The 19,908-nt window shown below is 40.1% G+C and overlaps 1 protein-coding gene and 1 long non-coding RNA gene across 2 annotated transcripts; both read left to right on the plus strand.

Annotated features, from left to right (window-relative positions):
* The first annotated feature begins 8,297 nt into the window (after nt 1-8,297).
* LOC120033680 lies at nt 8,298-13,838 on the plus strand. Its single transcript, XR_005473982.1, has 3 exons — nt 8,298-8,379; nt 13,090-13,246; nt 13,719-13,838. It is a non-coding gene; the product is annotated as an uncharacterized LOC120033680 (long non-coding RNA).
* A 900-nt stretch (nt 13,839-14,738) lies between these two features.
* Nucleotides 14,739-16,196, plus strand: LOC120033678 (gastrula zinc finger protein XlCGF17.1-like; the record flags this gene model as incomplete). The annotated part of the gene is made up of 1 exon (XM_038980111.1): nt 14,739-16,196. A coding segment is annotated over one exon (864 nt), but the record flags the coding sequence as incomplete, so codon positions are not given.
* Between the last annotated feature and the right edge of the window lie 3,712 nt (nt 16,197-19,908).

The raw sequence follows: 19,908 nt of genomic DNA on the forward strand, positions 1-19,908 counted from the left end.
GTTTGCGCCCAACGTGGGGCAGGAGTTTGACGTCACAAGCGGGGAGCCCAGCCAACAGAGACTTGAGAAATGTGTTGGTACTCTTCTCCAGATCTGTGCCTCGCCACAAACCTGTCTCGAAGCTCGACGGACAATTTCTTTGATTTCATTGCTTGGTTTTTGCTCTGACATGCACTGTCAACTGTGGGACCTTATATATACAGGTGTGTTCCTTTTCCAAACATGTCCAATCATTTGAATTTACCACAGGTGGATTCCAGTCAACTTGTAGAAACATCTCAAGGATGATCAATGGAAACCGGATGCACTTGAGCTCAATTTGGCGTCTCAGAGCAAAGGGTCTGAATACTTACCAAATAAGGTATAAATTTGCTAAAATTTCTAAAAACCTGTTTTCGGTTTATCATTATGGGCTATTGTGTTTATATTGACAAGGGGAAAAATGCATTTAATCAATTTTCGAATAAGGCTGTAACGTAACAAAATGTGGAAAAAGTCACGGGCTCTTATATAATGCCCTGTATATGCTTCAAACAGATGTAAGGTTCTGAAATGGTAAACACAATGACATAATGGAAAATGCATGTCCAATGGTTATCTCTGTATTAGTATTACCCACATTAAAACACCTAGATAGAGCAGTGGTTATCTCTGTATTAGTATTACCAACATTAAAACACCAACAGTGGGGAGGACAAGAATTTGATACACTGCTGATTTTGCAGGTTTTCCTACTTACAAAGCATGTAGAGGTCTGTAATTTTTATCATAGGTACACTGAATCTAAAACAAAGAGACGGAATCTAAAACAAAAATCCAGAAAATCACATTGTATGTTTTTTAAGTAATTAATTTGCATTTCCACCTCCATGCTGAATAAAATTCCATTTAGTAAGTAACCATCTGTCTTAGGTAAGTTTTTCTGGTTACATATCACACTATTTTGAGAGTCCCGGATTTATATTTACTATGTTACATCTAGTCTATGAGACGAGGCTGCACCTTAACCTACATTATAAACACGCAGGTCAAGAGGTGTGTTTTCCCTTCAACATCTGAATGTGGCATAAGCTCACCCACCTCACATCATGAATCTAAAATAGTTAATGACTTTGGCTGTGAGTGACGGGAAAAAATCAGACTAAGGCAATTACTTGAATAATTCAAAGGATGTTTTATTTACAAACTTGATAACCAAATTGTCATTTTTTTTATTGACTTCGCTATGAACTGAACTGCAGTACGGAAAATGCCCTCTGAGCACAGTGGAAAGCATGCTGATAGACTGGAAGCCTGCCCCCTTGATCCGAGAAGGGTGTAATTGCAGACCGCAATTAGGGGCGTTCTCTGATATCGGGTGTTTCATGATATCTAGTTTACACCAATTGATGCTCCCCATTGGTCCGTGGCCGTTTCTTTTGCGTTGGGGACAACAGTTGTTGACAAATTTAGCATTGTAGCTAAACCATAACCCTTTTCCAAACCTTAATCTCAGTCTCCTAACCGCCACGTTAGTTATCCAAACCTGCATGGTAAACAAATCCCTAACCCTCACCCTTTTCCTAACCTTAACCTCAGTCTCCTAACCTGCCAAGCTAATTCACCTAACCTGCCACTAATTCTCCTAACCTGCCACTAATTCTCCTAACCTGCCACTTGAATTATCCTAACCTGCCACTTTAATTATCCTAACCTGTTATGTATGCTATGTTCCTAGTTAAATAAATACTTGTTTTTTTTAACAAATTGTGTCCATCAGTTTCATAACACCGGAACTGACCAATGGCGTGTATCAATTGTTATTATAACAGGGAACATCCACATCAAGAAACTGTACAGTCGTGGCCAAAAGTTTTGAGAATGACACAAATATTAATTTCCACAAAGTTTGCTGCTTCAGTGTCTTTAGATATTTTTGTCAGATGTTACTATGGAATACTGAAGTATAATTACAAGCATTTCATATGTGTCAAAGGCTTTTATTGACAATTACATGAAGTTGATGCAAAGAGTCAATATTTGCAGTTTTGGCCCTTCTTTTTCTAAGACTTTTGCAATCTGCCTTGGCATACTGTCAATTAACTTCTCGGCCATATCCTGACTGATGGCAGCCCATTCTATGCTTGGAGTGTGTCAGAATGTGTGGGTTTTTGTTTGTCCACCCGCCTCTTGTGGCTTGACCACAAGTTCTCAATGGGATTAAGGTCTGGGGAGTTTCCTAGCCATAGACCCAAAATATTGATGTTTTGTTCCCCGAGCCACTTAGTTATCTCTTTTGCCTTATGGCAAGGTGCTCCATCATGCTGGAAAAGGTATTGTTCGTCACCAAACTGTTCCTGGATGGTTGGGAGAAGTTGCTCTCAGAGGATGTGTTGGTACCATTCTTTATTCATGGCTGTGTTCTTAGGCACAATTGTGAGTGAGCTAATCCCTTGGCTGAGAAGCAACCCCACACATGAATGGTCTCAGGATGCTTTACTGTTGGCATGCCACAGGACTGATGGTAGCGCTCACCTTGTCTTCTCTGGACAAGCTTTTTCCGGATGCCCCAAACAATCGGAAAGGGGATTCATCAGAGAAAATGACTTTACCCCAGTCATCAGCAGTCCATTCCCTGTACCATTTGCACAATATCAGTCTGTCCCTGATGTTTTTCCTGGAGAGAAGTGGCTTCTTTGCTGCCCTTGACACCAGGCCATCCTCCAAAAGTCTTTGTCTCACTGTGCGTGCAGATGCACTCACACCTGCCTGCTGCCATTCCTGAGCAAGCTCTGTACTGGTGGTGCCCCGATCCCGCAGCTGAATCAACTTTAGGAGACGGTCCTGGCGCTTGCTGGACTTTCTTGGGTGCCCTGAAGCCTTCTTCACAACAATTGAACCGCTCTCCTTGAAGTTCTTATGATCCGATAAATGGTTGATTTAGGTGCAATCTTACTGGCAGCGATATCCTTGCCTGTGATGCCCTTTTTGTGCAAAGCAATGATGACAGCACATGTTTCCTTGCAGGTAACCATGATTGACAGAGGAAGAACAAGGATTCCAAGCACCACCCTCCTTTTAAAGCTTCCAGTCTGTTATTCGAACTCAATCAGCATGACAGAGTGATCTCCAGCCTTGTCCTCGTCAACACTCACACCTGTGTTAACGAGAGAATCACTGACATGTCACCTGGTCCTTTTGTGTCAGGGCTGAAATGCGGTGAAAATGTTTTTTGGGGATTCAGTTAATTTGCATGGCAAAGAGAGTCTGCAATTAATTGCAATTCATCTGATCACTCTTCATAGCATTCTGGAGTATATGCAAATTGCCATCATACAAACTGAGGCAGCAGACTGTGAAAATTTATATTTGTGTCATTCTCAAAACTTTTGGCCACGACTGTACAGTAGTTCTCCTACTGGGTGGCGCAGGGAATAGTTGAAAGAGCGATTGGTGCTGAGGAAGCTATGGTAGTGGATGACCCGCAGCCTGTTGAGATTCCTAACGTCGTTCACCAGTTGAAGGATACCGATTGTAAAGATGAATTGTACGTGCTGCTGAAAGGTTTTTGGGAGTTCAGGAATTAACATTGGAAGCATTGCAGGCAGTGGTTGAAAAAGTACCTAATTGTCATATGTGAGTAAAAGTAAAGATACTTGAGTCCTTTCCTATTAAGGTAAAAGTGAAAGCCACCCAGTAAAATACTACTTGAGTAAAAGTCTAAAAGTATTTGGTTTAGGCGGTCAGATGCCGAACAGTTGCTATACCAAGTGGTGATGCAGCGTCAAAACGTCATCAGAACGCGCAACAGGACATTGTACTGTCTACACTCGGTTTGTTGTTTACATTAAAACATTTTCATTAAATCAATTTTAATCCGAACAAACGTTTTGTTGCTAAGGATTCCACGACGCGGTTAGCCTTTACGGCTGGGACTGAGCAGTTTGTGTTCCTTTGTTTTGCGTGGGTTCAGTGAGTGCTAGCTGGCTGTACTACAGACACCTGTCGTCGTCGTGGGAAAGACTCATTGTTATCTTTTGGTAAAACACCTGGTTGCAGGAGATCCTGAGGGAAATCGACGAGTATCAACAGCTTTACGCTATGGAGGAACAACATACTCCTTCGTGGAAAGATCCGACCACCTCACAAAATAACTTTAACCCGACAAAAAAAAGAAAAACAGATTCATCTACAGACACGGACGATTTACTTAGCAGGGCTGAAGGGGGGGTTTGGAGATCAGCCAGAGTGTAAAGAGAAAAAAGAGAAAAAACAAGACACTCACAGCCAAGGTAAAAATCCACGATTCCAACATGGATTGTCTACTCAGGGAAAACAGGGTGATGGAGTCGCTACTAGACATGCGTGAAAATCTATTTTTTTCTGGGATTCCTGAGGACGCATCCAATAATCCAGAGGGCGCGATCAGAGAATTCATGCAATCCACCTTGAAACTTCCTATAGAGTCTGTAAACAAGGTGGCTTTCCACCGAATACACAGACTTGGAGCTCGGAGCGACAAGACCAAGGGTCCCCGACCGATCATCGCAAAATTTGAACACTACCAAAGAAAAGGAGCTGATCAAAAGCAGAGGAAGGGAGTTTAAAGGGACCAAATTCGGTCTCAATGACCAATTTCTAAGGGAGATAAACGAACGTCGTAAGAGACTGTATCCGGTACAAAGACAACAAAGGAAGGATGGTAGGCGTGCCTTTATCATTGTGGACCAACTCTTTATAGATGGACAGCTATTCCGAGACAGCTCCATAACACCGTGGCTGTACTAAATTCTACAGGGACTTCAGGTTACGAGAAAAAAATAGAAGATATGGGAACTGTAAAATTATCTGAACATTATGAAGTGGATATGAACACACACATACTCAATTACATGCTTGCTTACACATACGGACTTATACACACACACACACACCTGATCTCGCTCTCCTCTCTCTCTCTCTTTTCTCAGCTCTTCTCTCCCTTTCTCTCTCTTGTTGAGAACTGTTTTATAATTTAATGTGTTTATTGTTTGTCTATCTTTTTAATGTATTTGTCTACACGTTTATATATGTTTACAACAAGCAAGGGGAAGATATCAGAATAGGGGCATTGGGGAATAATAACATATTGTATGGAAAACATTTGTACTGTAGTGAAGTCGTCTCTAGAGTAATGCAAGGTCTCTTTCATGATCATGTGAAACGTCAATTGCTATGGAAATGCTGGGCTATATTTTTCAATTATGTTAAAGGTAATTATGATGCAACTATGATGGTGATACGATATGGATTACAATTATCATCATGAATATCAAGGGCTATACGCACTACATGTTACACACATAGACACTGAACCATGCAAATTGGCAGAGTTATTATTTATTTGGACATCACAGATTATAGTCTTACTCTTATACAGACATTGTACACACTCTCACTATATCCCATCCAATATCATACACATCAACCTACTCAGATTTGCCACACACATAATATCTTGTCTCAATTTTCTAACATCTGTGGCATTGGCTCACAGGCAAACAGGCAAGGGAATAAAACAAATATTGCTAGAACCTATTTCTTGAATTCTAATTATCAGACATTTGAAAGCTCTAGTTTTGACCTTCATAATACCTCTGATGGCAGTAACTTTACAAGCACTAATTATGGTCAATTTTGACTGAGAATAGTATCTAGTTACAGTAAGGGGTGAAATAAGTATAGCCAGTTATAATTGTAATGGTTTAGCAGTTTATAAAAAAAGATCCGTCTTTACATGGCTAAAAGAAAAGGAATATAACATATACTGTTTACAGGAAACTCACTCTACATCCTTAGATGAAGTTGCGTGGGAAAAGGAATGGGGAAAGGGTGTGATGACATTAATTAACAATCATTTCGATCTGAATGTGCAAATAATAGGAATGATTCGCAAGGAAGGTGGATCCTTTTGAATATGAAAGTGAACGAAAAAGAGATTTGGCTCATTAATTTATATGGTCCAAATCAGGATGATCCACATTTCTTCGAGAACATTTATACCAATTTATTGAACTTACAGGCAACAGATGATCTAATCATTATGGTAGGAGACTATAACACAGTGTTAAGTACCTCAATGGACCCTAAAGCTAATCACTCTACAAACTATCATCACCGTGCCCTTAAGGAAATCAGAAATATTATGGACACATTAGAAATAGTGGATATTTGGAGACTAAAAAACCCCAACCTAGTGAGATATACATGGAGGAGACTTAATCAAGCTAGTCGTCTTGACTACTTTCTTGTCTCTTTCTCTCTTGCATCAAAGGTTTAAAACTTTTTAATAGGAGACAGAATGCGATCGGATCATCATCTAATTGGCATTCACATAACTCTTATAGGTTTTCCACGTGGACGTGGATATTGGAAATTTAATCAAAGTTTACTGGAGGACAACTTATTTTTAACTAAGACAAAATAATTTATAACTGATTTTTTCCCCAGTATAATATAGGTTCAGCAAATCCGTTTGCTGTATGGTATACCTTTAAATATACCTTAAGGGGTCATTCAATTCAATATTCATCAATAATAAAAAAGCAGTTTCTGGCTAAAGAGCCAAGACTAACAAGGGAAATCCATGAACTAATAGTATAGGTAGATAGCAATAAAAAGGATACTACAGAGATACAAAATAAGTTAGAGGAAAAACAAAAAGAACTTGAGGAACTTATTCAAGAACGATCTAATGTAATCTATTACAAAAATAAAGCAAACTGGATGGAATATGGAGAAAAATGCACAAAATTCTTCCTGAATCTCCAATACAGGAACGCTAACAAAAATAATTTGCAGGAACTCGTTACTGAAGACGGAGTCATCTATGATTCCCCGAATGATATTTTAAAAGAGGATGCTAATTATTTTAGGCAGATGTTCTCTTTTCCATCTCATCCTTTCCCGCTGAATGAAGATTATTGTAAGGAATTCTTTACAAATAATATAAAAAAATGGAAAATTAACAAATGTACAGAAAGATCAGTGCAAAGGCCAAATTACAGAGGAATAACTTTTTGAAGCAATTAAATCCTTTCAGTCTGGAAAAAACCCAGGGCTTGATGGCATACCTGTAACGATCGTCGGATGAGGAATAGGAAGGATCGGACCAAAACGCAGTGTGGTAAGTGTCCATGTTAACTTTAATAAATAAACTGAACACTGCAATAACAAATAAAACAACCAAGAGAGTGAACGAAACGAAACAGTTCTGTAAGGTGAAGACACACAAAACAACTACCCACATGGGACAAGAACATCCCTGCCGGCCAAACCCTCTCCTGGATTACACTGGGCCAATTGTGCACCGCCCCATGGGTCTCCCAGTCGTGGCCGGCTGTGACAGAGCCTGGACTCGAACCAGGATCTCTAGTGGCACAGCTAACAGCAGTGCATTAGACCACTGTGCCACTCGGGAGGCCTGATATTTACATTTCTTATTCACTACCGGTATTCTAGTTGGTAGCAATACACCAATAGGTGAAGCCTGAAATAAAACATTGAAGAAGAACTAGCACTAAAAGTGACGTTAGGATATATAAGTTATCCTGTACAAGCTTTTGTGCTGAATACATTACGTTGTTACAGGTGTCAAGGTTATGGGCATGTGGCAGCAGTGTGTAGGAGGGAGGTTCCTGGGTGTGAGAAGTGTGCAGAAGGGCATGAGACAAAGGAATGTGTAGCATTGGGGAAAGTAGTGGTATGTGTTAATTGTAGGGGTTCCCATGGGGCTGGGGATCAGAAATGTCCCGTGCGAGAGAGGCAGGTTGAGGTTTCCAGGGTTAGGGTAGTGTAGAAGTTGTCATATGCTGAGGCAGTGAAGAAAGTAGAGGAAGATGGGTCAAGGGGGAGGGATTCTGAGAGGAGCGGTGTGAGTAGTAGATTTGTACCAGTACAGAGGTGTTAAACCAACAAGTGATATATTTTTCGGTAAGATTGGATTTTTGTCATTTATAGCAATGGTTATCAACTGTACTGAAGGGATGGAATGTAGGTCGCAGAAAACTGAGGTTCTGGTGGCAGCTGCAGAGAGGTATTTGTGTGTGCGAGATTTGACATCAAAAGAGTTACAGGGTGTGTTAAGTGGTGGTGTCCCATCCTTTCAGGTTGTTGGCCTGAGATAGCACTAAATAGATTTAAATAGTGGAGTAGGGTGGTATATTTGTGAGTGTAGATAGTCGCGTATTTGTTTATTTTTCCAAGCGAAGTATTAACGAGTTGTACTCCAGTCTAGTAGGTGGCGGTAATGCAACATGCATTGGATGCCAACTGCCGTTAAAACCTCAGAAGAAGAAGGAGCACTAGAACTGTGCTATGAAGACGATAGATTTTGTGTCCGTTTCAAATGTATTACTACAGGTATGTAATAGCACGTTTACACTTTATAATATCGAAAGAACATGTCATAACATGTTAGGTAGCAAATCCGTCAAGGTATTGTCACGTTTGGTAAAGGTTTTATGACGTTTTTGTTGTGTCAAACCGAGTGAGTGAAGATCGTGATAAGTCACATCGTTAGAGACTGGGTTTGTCTGATTGAATGAATATACATTATTTCGTCAAGATAAATTCATAAAGAATCCATGTGTTTGAGATTTCTGAGTTCGTTTTACATGTTATTGTTTTGTTGTGTAATGTTTGTTTTACGAGCTGATAAAATGGCGGCGGCAACTCTGTCTGAGTCAATGGACTTCAGTGCAGGCAGTGAGGTTGCACCAGAGAGACAATTTCACAGTTGCTCTACTGTTTTGAAGCTGAATGTAATGATTATCAGTTTTCTACATGTGTACTAATATTCAGACACATTCAGTTGTTTCTATGTTATCTATTTTTGTTACTATGGTGTGAATGGTAAATACAAATGGTTTTTGTTTTTGCGAGTTGAATCACATTGTATTGGTCACATGCGCCAAATACAATGTGTAGACTTTACAGTGAAACTCTTCCTTCCAATAATACATAGTTAATAAATATAACAACTGGTAGACTTTACAGTGAAAAGCTTCCTTCCAATAATGCATAGTTAATAAATATAACAACTGGTAGACTTTACAGTGAAACTCTTCCTTCCAATAATACATAGTTAATAAATAAAGGGAAATATTTTCTAAAGAAAGTAATAGTAGCACAAGGAGTACCAGTACCGAGTCAATGTGCAGGGTGGTAATACAGGATCAATGTGCAGGGTGGTAATACAGGATCAATGTGCAGGGTGGTAATACAGGATCAATTTGCAGGGTGGTAATACAGGATCAATGTGCAGGGTGGTAATACAGGATCAATGTGCAGGGTGGTAATACAGGATCAATGTGCAGGGTGGTAATACAGGATCAATGTGCAGGGTGGTAATACAGGATCAATGTGCAGGGTGGTAATACAGGATGAATCTGCAGGGTTAATTGAGGTAATACAGGATGAATCTGCAGGATTAATTGTGGTAATACAGGATGAATCTGCAGGGTTAATTGTGGTAATACAGGATCAATCTGCAGGGTTAATTGAGGTAATACAGGATGAATCTGCAGGATTAATTGATGTAATACAGGATGAATCTGCAGGGTTAATTGAGGTAATACATGATGAATCTGCAGGGTTAATTGTGGTAATACAGGATCAATCTGCAGGGTTAATTGAGGTAATACAGGATGAATCTGCAGGGTTAATTGTGGTAATACAGGATCAATCTGCAGGGTTAATTGAGGTAATACAGGATGAATCTGCAGGGTTAATTGAGGTAATACAGGATGAATCTGCAGGATTAATTGATGTAATACAGGATGAATCTGCAGGGTTAATTGAGGTAATACAGGAGGAATCTGCAGGGTTAATTGTGGTAATACAGGAGGAATCTGCAGGGTTAATTGAGGCAATACAGGATGAATCTGCAGGGTTAATTGAGGTAATACAGGATGAATCTGCAGGGTTAATTGTGGTAATACAGGAGGAATCTGCAGGGTTAATTGAGGCAATACAGGATGAATCTGCAGGGTTAATTGAGGTAATACAGGATGAATCTGCAGGGTTAATTGAGGTAATACAGGATGAATCTGCAGGATTAATTGATGTAATACAGGATGAATCTGCAGGGTTAATTGAGGTAATACAGGATGAATCTGCAGGGTTAATTGAGGTAATACAGGAGGAATCTGCAGGGTTAATTGTGGTAATACAGGATCAATCTGCAGGGTTAATTGAGGTAATACAGGATGAATCTGCAGGGTTAATTGTGGTAATACAGGATCAATCTGCAGGGTTTATTGAGGCAATACAGGAGGAATCTGCAGGGTTAATTGTGGTAATACAGGATCAATCTGCAGGGTTAATTGAGGTAATACAGGATGAATCTGCAGGGTTAATTGTGGTAATACAGGATCAATCTGCAGGGTTAATTGAGGTAATACAGGATGAATCTGCAGGGTTAATTGAGGTAATACAGGATGAATCTGCAGGGTTAATTGAGGTAATACAGGATGAATCTGCAGGGTTAATTGAGGTAATACAGGATCAATCTGCAGGGTTAATTGAGGTAATACAGGATCAATCTGCAGGGTTAATTGAGGTAATACAGGATGAATCTGCAGGGTTAATTGTGGTAATACAGGATGAATCTGCAGGGTTAATTGAGGTAATACAGGATGAATCTGCAGGGTTAATTGAGGTAATACAGGATGAATCTGCAGGGTTAATTGAGGTAATTCAGGATGAATCTGCAGGGTTAATTGAGGTAATACAGGATGAATCTGCAGGGTTAATTGAGGTAATTCAGGATGAATCTGCAGGGTTAATTGAGGTAATACAGGATGAATCTGCAGGGTTAATTGAGGTAATTCAGGATGAATCTGCAGGGTTAATTGAGGTAATACAGGATGAATCTGCAGGGTTAATTGAGGTAATTCAGGATGAATCTGCAGGGTTAATTGAGGTAATACAGGATGAATCTGCAGGGTTAATTGAGGTAATACAGGATGAATCTGCAGGGTTAATTGAGGTAATACAGGATGAATCTGCAGGGTTAATTGAGGTAATACAGGATGAATCTGCAGGGTTAATTGAGGTAATACAGGATCAATCTGCAGGGTTAATTGAGGTAATACAGGATGAATCTGCAGGGTTAATTGTGGTAATACAGGATGAATCTGCAGGGTTAATTGTGGTAATACTGAGGAACTCGACGCTCTCGCTCCACTACATCCCCGTCAAGGTGAATGGGGGGCGTGTTCAGCCCTCTGTTTCCTTTAGTCCTTGACAAGCTCCTTAGTTTTGCCCATGTTGAGGGAGAGGTTGTTGTCCTAGCACCACACTGCCAGGTCTCTGACCTACTCCCTATAGGCTGTCTCGTCGTCGTCGGTGATCAAGCTTACCACCGTAGGCGTTTAAATGTATTATGCGAGAAATGGCGATGTAAACGGCCACTACCGCTCGGGAAACCATGCAGTTTATTACAGATTAAACAACAGGATTACCTTCACAGCTTGGTGAAAGTGCAAGGTTATCTTGATACTCCTTTCCAATACATTTCCAGGGTCTTATTCTGGTGACATTGTGATCGATGCTTGACTGCCGTTTGACAAATAAAAACACACCTCTTGATCTGCGTGTTTATAATGTAGGTCAAGGAGCAGCCTCGTCTCATAGACTAGATGTAACATAGTAAATATAAATCTGGGACTCTTAAAATAGTGTGATAGGTAAAATAAAAAAAGAAATAAATGAATAAAAAAACACAAAACTAATAAAGGAACACACAGTCACCAACAATATATCCCTGGCGTCAATACTTTCAACTGGCTCAGCTCGCTGTTACAGTACAGCACCACCAAATTCCATTTATTAAGTAACCATCTGTCTTATGTAACCATAAAAACGTAACATATCATACTCTTTTTTTATTCATTTATTTCTGGTACTCTCCTACCTGAGAGGCATGAGGCCTGTGTGGCGTTGCACTGTTAAAATCATCCCAGTGTGGAGATGAAACACCTGTGTGTTACAAAGCCACATGCTCTGTCCTCTCTGATCTACCTAGGTGTTTTAATGTGGGTAATACAAAGATAATACTAATACCGAGATAACCACTGCTCTACCTAGGTGTTTTAATGTGGGTAATACAGAGATAATACTAATACCGAGAGAACCACTGCTCTACCTAGGTGTTTTAATGTGGGTAATACTAATACAGAGATAACCACTGCTCTTCCTAGGTGTTTTAATGTGGGTAATACAGAGATAATACTAATACCGAGAGAACCACTGCTCTACCTAGGTGTTTTAATGTGGGTAATACAGAGATAATACTAATACCGAGAGAACCACTGCTCTACCTAGGTGTTATAATGTGGGTAATACAGAGATAATACTAATACAGAGATAACCACTGCTCTACCTAGGTGTTTTAATGTGGGTAATACAGAGATAATACTAATACCGAGAGAACCACTGCTCTACCTAGGTGTTATAATGTGGGTAATACAGAGATAATACTAATACAGAGATAACCACTGATCTACCTAGGTGTTTTAATGTGGATAATACTAATACAGAGATAACCACTGCTCTACCTAGGTGTTTTAATGTGGATAATACTAATACAGAGATAATACTAATACAGAGACAACCACTTATCTACCCAGGTGTTTTAATGTGGGTAATACTAATACAGAGATAACCACTGCTCTACCTAGGTGTTTTAATGTGGGTAATACAGAGATAATACTAATACCGAGATAACCACTGCTCTACCTAGGTGTTTTAATGTGAATAATACTAGTACAGAGATAATACTAATACCGAGATAACCACTGCTCTACCTAGGTGTTTTAATGTGGATAATACTAGTACAGAGATAATACTAATACCGAGATAACCACTGCTCTACCTAGGTGTTTTAATGTGAATAATACTAGTACAGAGATAACCACTGCTCTACCTAGGTGTTTTAATGTGGATAATATGAATACAGAGATAATACTAATAGAGAGAACCACTGCTCTTCCTAGGTGTGTAATGTTTATGTCCAATGGCCGATGAGCACCGATACGTTTTATCTATAATTTCTCATTATTTCTCTAGGCTGAAACACCTTCATTTTGGAGCTGCCTTACTCAAAACAAAAGAGGGGGAGTGGTCGGTACTGTTTGATTAATTGTTCATATCACACACTCTTTCTCCACACACACACACACACACACATACACACACTCCCCCCTATATCTACCTCTCCCAGCAGGTCAGTCCATTACTCTCTCTTTCTCTCACTTTCTCTGTCCTCTCTCTGTCCTCTCTCCCTCTCTCCCTCTCTCTGTCCTCTCTCCCTCTCTCTGTCCTCTTTCTCTTTTTCTGTCCTCTTTCTCTTTTTCTGTCCTCTTTCTCTGTCCTCTCTCTGTCCTCTCTCCCTCTCTCTGTCCTCTCTCCCTCTCTCTGTCCTCTCTCCCTCTCTCTGTCATCTCTCCCTCTCTCTGTCCTCTGTAATTTAAAGTGTGTACTTTGTCTAATGTGAATTAATGTTTTACATTTACATTTACATTTAAGTCATTTAGCAGACGCTCTTATCCAGAGCGTTTTGTTGTCAATGATTAATTACCTGATATATGGAAATGAGAGAAATTAACAAAATAACATTTTTATTATGTTATAATAAAGAAAGTGGCAGAACTGTCAAGACAATAACTTTTTGTGTCCGTTTCTCATTATATCTACAGGACGACTTGAATTAAGTCTGAAGCCGGTAACATCAACAGTGAGGACAAACCCATCCTGCCTCTTTCCTTCCACACTGAGTAGAAACCTACAGTCACTGGGTCCTGATTGTGACAGTGGAGCCCAGTTTGCACCGCAGGATCCAGAGATGGCATCAGTGAAGCTGGATGACTGCAGTCAAACACTAGAGCTGAATGTCAACATTAAAGATGAAGAAGAGGAGGAGAATATTGGGAAATCTGTTTCTCATGGTAAGAGCAGGTTCTATCTAACTAAGTTTGTTGTTCATTCCAACTTCCCACTGTGCATGAAAAGTTGCAGTAGAACTGTTTCATGATGAACTGTTTCAATGAGAAGGAAGATGTTATTTTATGCTACTGACACTTGCATGGTTTGACACCAGTATTGTCAGCATGTGTTTTATTCACTGGGCTGTCTGGAGTGGTCAGAGAGGAGACTAAATATGTGAAGTAGTTAAGTTCTGTGATACGGCTGTGTAGTTTCTAACTCTTGTGATAGTGAATGGAGGATGATATGGCTCATAGTGTTTGACTTTCGCCCCTTTTTAGTTTTTGACTCCTACCCAGTTTTAAAATAGTTTTATTCCCGTTCTGTAATTGTACAGCCGACTTACATGAATTTATATGTCACCCGGAACGGCCAGAAGAGGACCACCCCTCAGAGCCTGGTTCCTCTTTAGGTTTGTTCCGAGGTTCCTGCTTTCTAGCGAGTTTTTCGTGGCCACTGTGCTTCTACATCTGCATTGCTTGCTCTTTGGGGATTTTAGGCTGGGTTTCTGTAAAGCACTTTGTGACAACTACTGATGTAAAAAGGGCTTCATAAAATACATTTGACTGACATGTATATCACACCAACTGACTGGTTCTTCTGATGTTGTTCACACAGGAGACCATGTTGAGACATTCTCTACATCCAGAGAGCAACAGCAGGAAGATCACAGAGCTAAGAGGTCTCACCACTGCCCACATTGTGTGGAGATTTTCCCATTTCTATCAAAGCTAAAAATACACCTACAAATACACACAGGAGAGAAGCCTTACTCCTGCTCTGACTGTGGGGTGAGTTTCTCTCGACTGGATACCTTAAAAACACACCAACGTATACATACGGGAGACAAGCCTTACTACTGCCCTGACTGTGGGGAGAGTTTCTCTCAAATGAGCAGCTTAAAAGCACACCAACAAATACATACAGGAGAGAAGCCTTACTCCTGCTCTGATTGTGGGAAGAGTTTCTCCCGATCGGATACCTTGAAATCACATGAACGTATACATACAGGAGAGAAGCCTTACTACTGCTCTGACTGTGGAAAACGTTTCTCCCGATTGGATAACTTTAAATCACATGAACGTATACATACAGGAGAGAAGCCATACTCCTGCTCTGACTGTGGAAAATGCTTCAAAACATCAACTGAGCTAAAAGTACATCAGAGAACACATACAGGAGAGAGGCGTTACTTCTGCTCTGACTGTGGAAAATGTTTTAAAACATCAACTGAGCTAAAACTTCATCAGAGAACACATACAGGAGAGAAGCCTTACTTCTGCTCTGACTGTGGGAAGAGTTTCTCCCGATTGGATTCCTTAAAAACACATGAACGTATACATACAGGAGAAAACCCTTACTCCTGCTCTGACTGTGTAAAATGCTTCAAAACATCAACTGAGCTAAAAGTTCATCAGAGAACACACACAGGAGAGAAGCCTTATTACTGCTCTGTCTGTGGAAAATGTTTTAAAACCTCAAATGAGCTAAAAGTTCATCAGAGAACACACACAGGAGAGAAGCCTTACGTCTGCTCTGGCTGTGGCAAGAGTTTCTCTCACCAGAGCAACTTAAAAACACACCAACGTGTACATTAAGGAGAAAAGCCTCATCAGTTCTCTGACCAGCTAAGAATAAAGTCACTCCATCACTTAATTCATCTCATAAAAGAAGTTGTAACGTTGAATTGGATCAAATGAAGAAAGTATAGAACACAATTGTAATCCTATTGTTTCTCACTGTGAGAGAACTGTCCAGAGGAAAGGGAGCATTACATAATGTTAGCCTCTCTTTACTTTACTGATCAGTGTGCACCTTGTCAGTTTTAGTGTGCTTTGTTTTGTTAGCTTCTACTGTAAAGATGTGCACTTAGTGTTGACCCTCTGTGAGGCTTCTCATTTTGATTTGAGATTTGTCAGACACTAGTCTGACAATTGACTAGGTGGTACTGCTTCCCTCTCAGCCTGGTCTGACTCTGTCTGTGGGGAGAGTTTCAACTGGGCAGCTTAAAAACACACCAACATTTACACGTAGGAGAGAAGCCTTACTCCTGCTCTGTGGTAGGATGGGCGTGTAACTCAAACGTCTAGCCAAAGGTTGCGTGTTTGAATCTCATCACGGAGGACTTTAGCATTTTAGCTAATTAGCAACGTGGTTACATGTGATCTGCAGTTGTGAGGCCGGTTGGATGTACTGCCAAATTTTCTAAAACGACGTTAGAGGTGTCTTATGGTAGAGATATAAATATTGAGTTCTCTGGCAACAGCTCTGGTGGACATTCCTGCAGTCATCATGAGAATTGCACATTCCCTAAACTTGAGACATATGTGACATTGTGTTGTGTGGCCTTTTATTGTCCCCCAGCACAAGGTGCACCTGTGTAATGATCATGCTGTTTTATCAGCATCTTGATATGCCACACCTATCAGGTGTGATATGGATGGATGTTAATATGGATTATCTTGACAAAGGCTGAAATGCTCACTAACAGGGATATAAACAAAGTTGTGCACAACATTTGAGAGACATTAGCTTTTTGTGCATATGGAACATTGTTGGATTTTTTTATTTCAGCTCATGAAACCAACACTTTACATATTTAGTTTATATTTTAGTTCAGTTTATATTGGTAGTCCAATGTAATGTAACCAAACATACTAAATGGAGTGGCATGGATAATATAATACGTTTTGCTCTGAGACCAGGTTGTCCCTCTGCAGTATTCTGTGGGAAGGAGCTAGTATACACTTTTATTATTTATTGAACCTTTATTTAACTAGGCAAGTCAGTTAAGAACAAATTCTCATTTACAATGATGGCCTAGGTACAGTGGGTTAACTGCCTTGTTCAGAAGCAGAACAACAGATGTTTACCTTGTCACCTCGGGGATTCAATCTAGCAACCTTTTGGTTACTGGCCCAATGCTCTAACCACTAGACTACCTTCCGCCCCTAACATGTATCAGATAGAGATGGTGTGATGATCACTTTTCACCATTAGTTTGGGGGGATTATTTTACAACTTTATTTAATAATACCCAGTTTATGAAATGAATACATGTGTTTATTAATTGTCTTTAAAACTAGATGAGTTATTTTAGTTACTGATCATGAATGTGTTTGGATAACTGCATTGAAGCAAACTTTACTGATCTGCCAATGAAAAATAAAGTTACATGAATATGTACTGGTCAACCTCTTCTTCTCTTTAGTATTCAGTTCTTCATATTAGATCTGACAGTATGAATGGTTCTTATGGTTGTATTCAGTTCTTCATATTAGATCTGACAGTATGAATGGTTCTTGTGGTTGTATTCAGCTCTTCATATTAGATCTGACAGTATGAATGGTTCTTATGGTTGTATTCAGTTCTTCATATTAGATCTGACAGTATGAATGGTTCTTATGGGCTGAGTGCCTGGAGTGTTTTTGTATGACTACAGTCAGATGTTCTCTCTGTCCCTGTAATTGAGTTGTTATTAAAGCTGCATACAGACATGGTCTCTTTTTTTGTTTTCTTGAGTAAGGCAGCTCCAAAATGCAGGTCTTTCAGCCTAGCTCAGTGCTTTCTGTGGAGGTGGGGCAAGCCCACAGAAAATACGGAGCTTTGTGCCGTGATTGGCTCAGTGTTCTGTCATTCATGGGGACAATACAACACTGCAAAGCCTAAGGGTAGAACTTGAAAATTCAAGCCCCTTGGGTGCTGCCATAGAGTTACATTAGAAGTGCCTATCCAAGAAGGCTCAAGGTCATTGTCCACAGAGAAAATAACGTCAAATCATGTTATATCTACAGTCGCTTTGATTGGACTGATCATGTCAACATCATACTTTCAAAATCTGAGCTAGCAGTCCTCATCATGAATCAAGTCGACAATCTACTGGCAAATCCTTTTTAATCTTTGTCATATGAAGAGAAATCATGAGAAATTATAGATAAAACGTATCAGTTCTCATCGGCCATAGGATATAAACATTACACAACAAGTTGGAAATTGCAAATTCAACAATGAATGGTTTGGAAGGAATCAGTGGAGTGGCTGTGTGGTCCCAAATCTGAGATGAAGGGGCTCTTTTCCTAGTTTAAAATTGTAAACGTTCAACATTGGCCATGCTGTCAATGAAGCTTGATTTGTGCCGCGCTCAAAACAACTTAACTCGGTACTTCAAAATCTGACTTGAGTGAGTTCAAGACAACTGGGAACTCGGGGGGAAAACAAGCTACGACTGAGAAAAAAGGTTTTGAACTTTCATCCAACTCGGAATTGTAAATTGGGAACTCGGGCCTCTTTCTACAGCTACTACCTGAAGATCACTGACGTCATCATGATTCCATTTTTTCCCCCCTTCGAGTTCCCAGTTGTCTTGAAAGCACCATAAATCCAGAGAATGCCAGACTTTGATGACAAAGTTTCATGACAAAATATGCTCATGAAGGACTGCCGTGCCACCTTCCTGTTCAAGTGAGCACAGCACAACAAGGTGAGTCCAAAAATGTCTTGTCTGCTGCTGCATAAATGATGTAATATGTGTGTAATATGTATAGGCTACATGTGTATACTGTAGCTAAGAAAGTAATACTAAGTGTATGTTGTGTAGTAAGATGTTAGTAGCCCATGTGCCTCACCTTTGTAATTTGGTCTATTTTCACCTCTTAATTTTGCCCACTGTTCTGACTTGGTGGTTCACATGTAGCCTATAACCTGTTTTAGAGAAATGTAATCATTGAATATTGTAAGGGTTTTCATTGTCTGCTTATATGCCCCTTTATTTATCCTACGGTTTTGACTTGGCATACAGGGAGAACACTGTAAGAACGGCCCATGTTCAGAATTTTGTCGCTGTGCATTTCAAAAGTGGTGAACAAATAGTAATATTGACTCCGTCCTAGCTCGCTCATTAATGTCTTAATCGAAATTACAGATTGCCTCTTATCCGCTTTTCGTCCCCTTATGCCATAGTTTGTACATCTCAATTGTCAGTAGAAACCACATTTGTTGAAGCAAGTCAGCCATGTTTTTTTTAAAGGCAGTAAATGAGGCTTAATTAACTGTTTTGTTGCCAGACAAGGCTCCGCTGATAGCCAGGTGTAGTAGTGGTAAATTGTTGCTACTATGCTGTTGGGTCAGCTTTATGTGGGACCTAACAGTTTGTGGGCACCGTTATTGTGCAATTAATGTATAGTTTAGTAATGTGTTGTGTAGTGGCTTTGCTGGCAATGCATCCCACTTTTTTTTATTTAATCAGGCAAGTCAGTTAAGAACAAATTCTTATTTACAATGACGGCCAAACCCGGACTAGGCTGGGCCAATTGTGCGCTTCCCTATGGGACTCACAATCACGGCTGGATGTGATTCAGCCTGGATTCGAACCAGGGTCTGTAGTGATGCCTCTTGCACTGAGATGTAGTTTCTTAGACAGCTGAGCCACCCGGGAGCCGCTAAAAGGTTTGCGCCCAACGTCGGGCAGGAGTTTGACGGCACAAGCGGGGAGCCCAGCTCACAGAGATTTGAGAAATGTATTGCTATTCTTCCCCAGATCTGTGCCTCGCCAAAAACCTGTCTCGGAGCTCGGCGGACAATGTCTTCCACCTCGTGACTTGGTTTTTGCTCTGACATGCACTGTCAACTGTGGGACCTTATACAGACAGGTGTGTTCCTTTCCAAATCATGTCCAATCATTTGAATTTACCACAGGTGGATTCCAGTCAACTTGTAGAAACATCTCAAGGATGATCAATGGAAACAGGATGCACTTGAGCTCAATTTTGAGTCTCAGAGCAAAGGGTCTGAATACTTATGCAAATGAGGTATTCATTTGTATAAATTTGCTAAAATATTTGCTTTGTCATTATGGGGTATTGTGTGTATATTGATGATGGGTAAAAAATGCATTTAATTAATTTT

The sequence above is a fragment of the Salvelinus namaycush genome, chromosome 40, assembly GCF_016432855.1.
Source record: "Salvelinus namaycush isolate Seneca chromosome 40, SaNama_1.0, whole genome shotgun sequence".
In the NCBI taxonomy this organism is placed as follows: domain Eukaryota; kingdom Metazoa; phylum Chordata; class Actinopteri; order Salmoniformes; family Salmonidae; genus Salvelinus; species Salvelinus namaycush.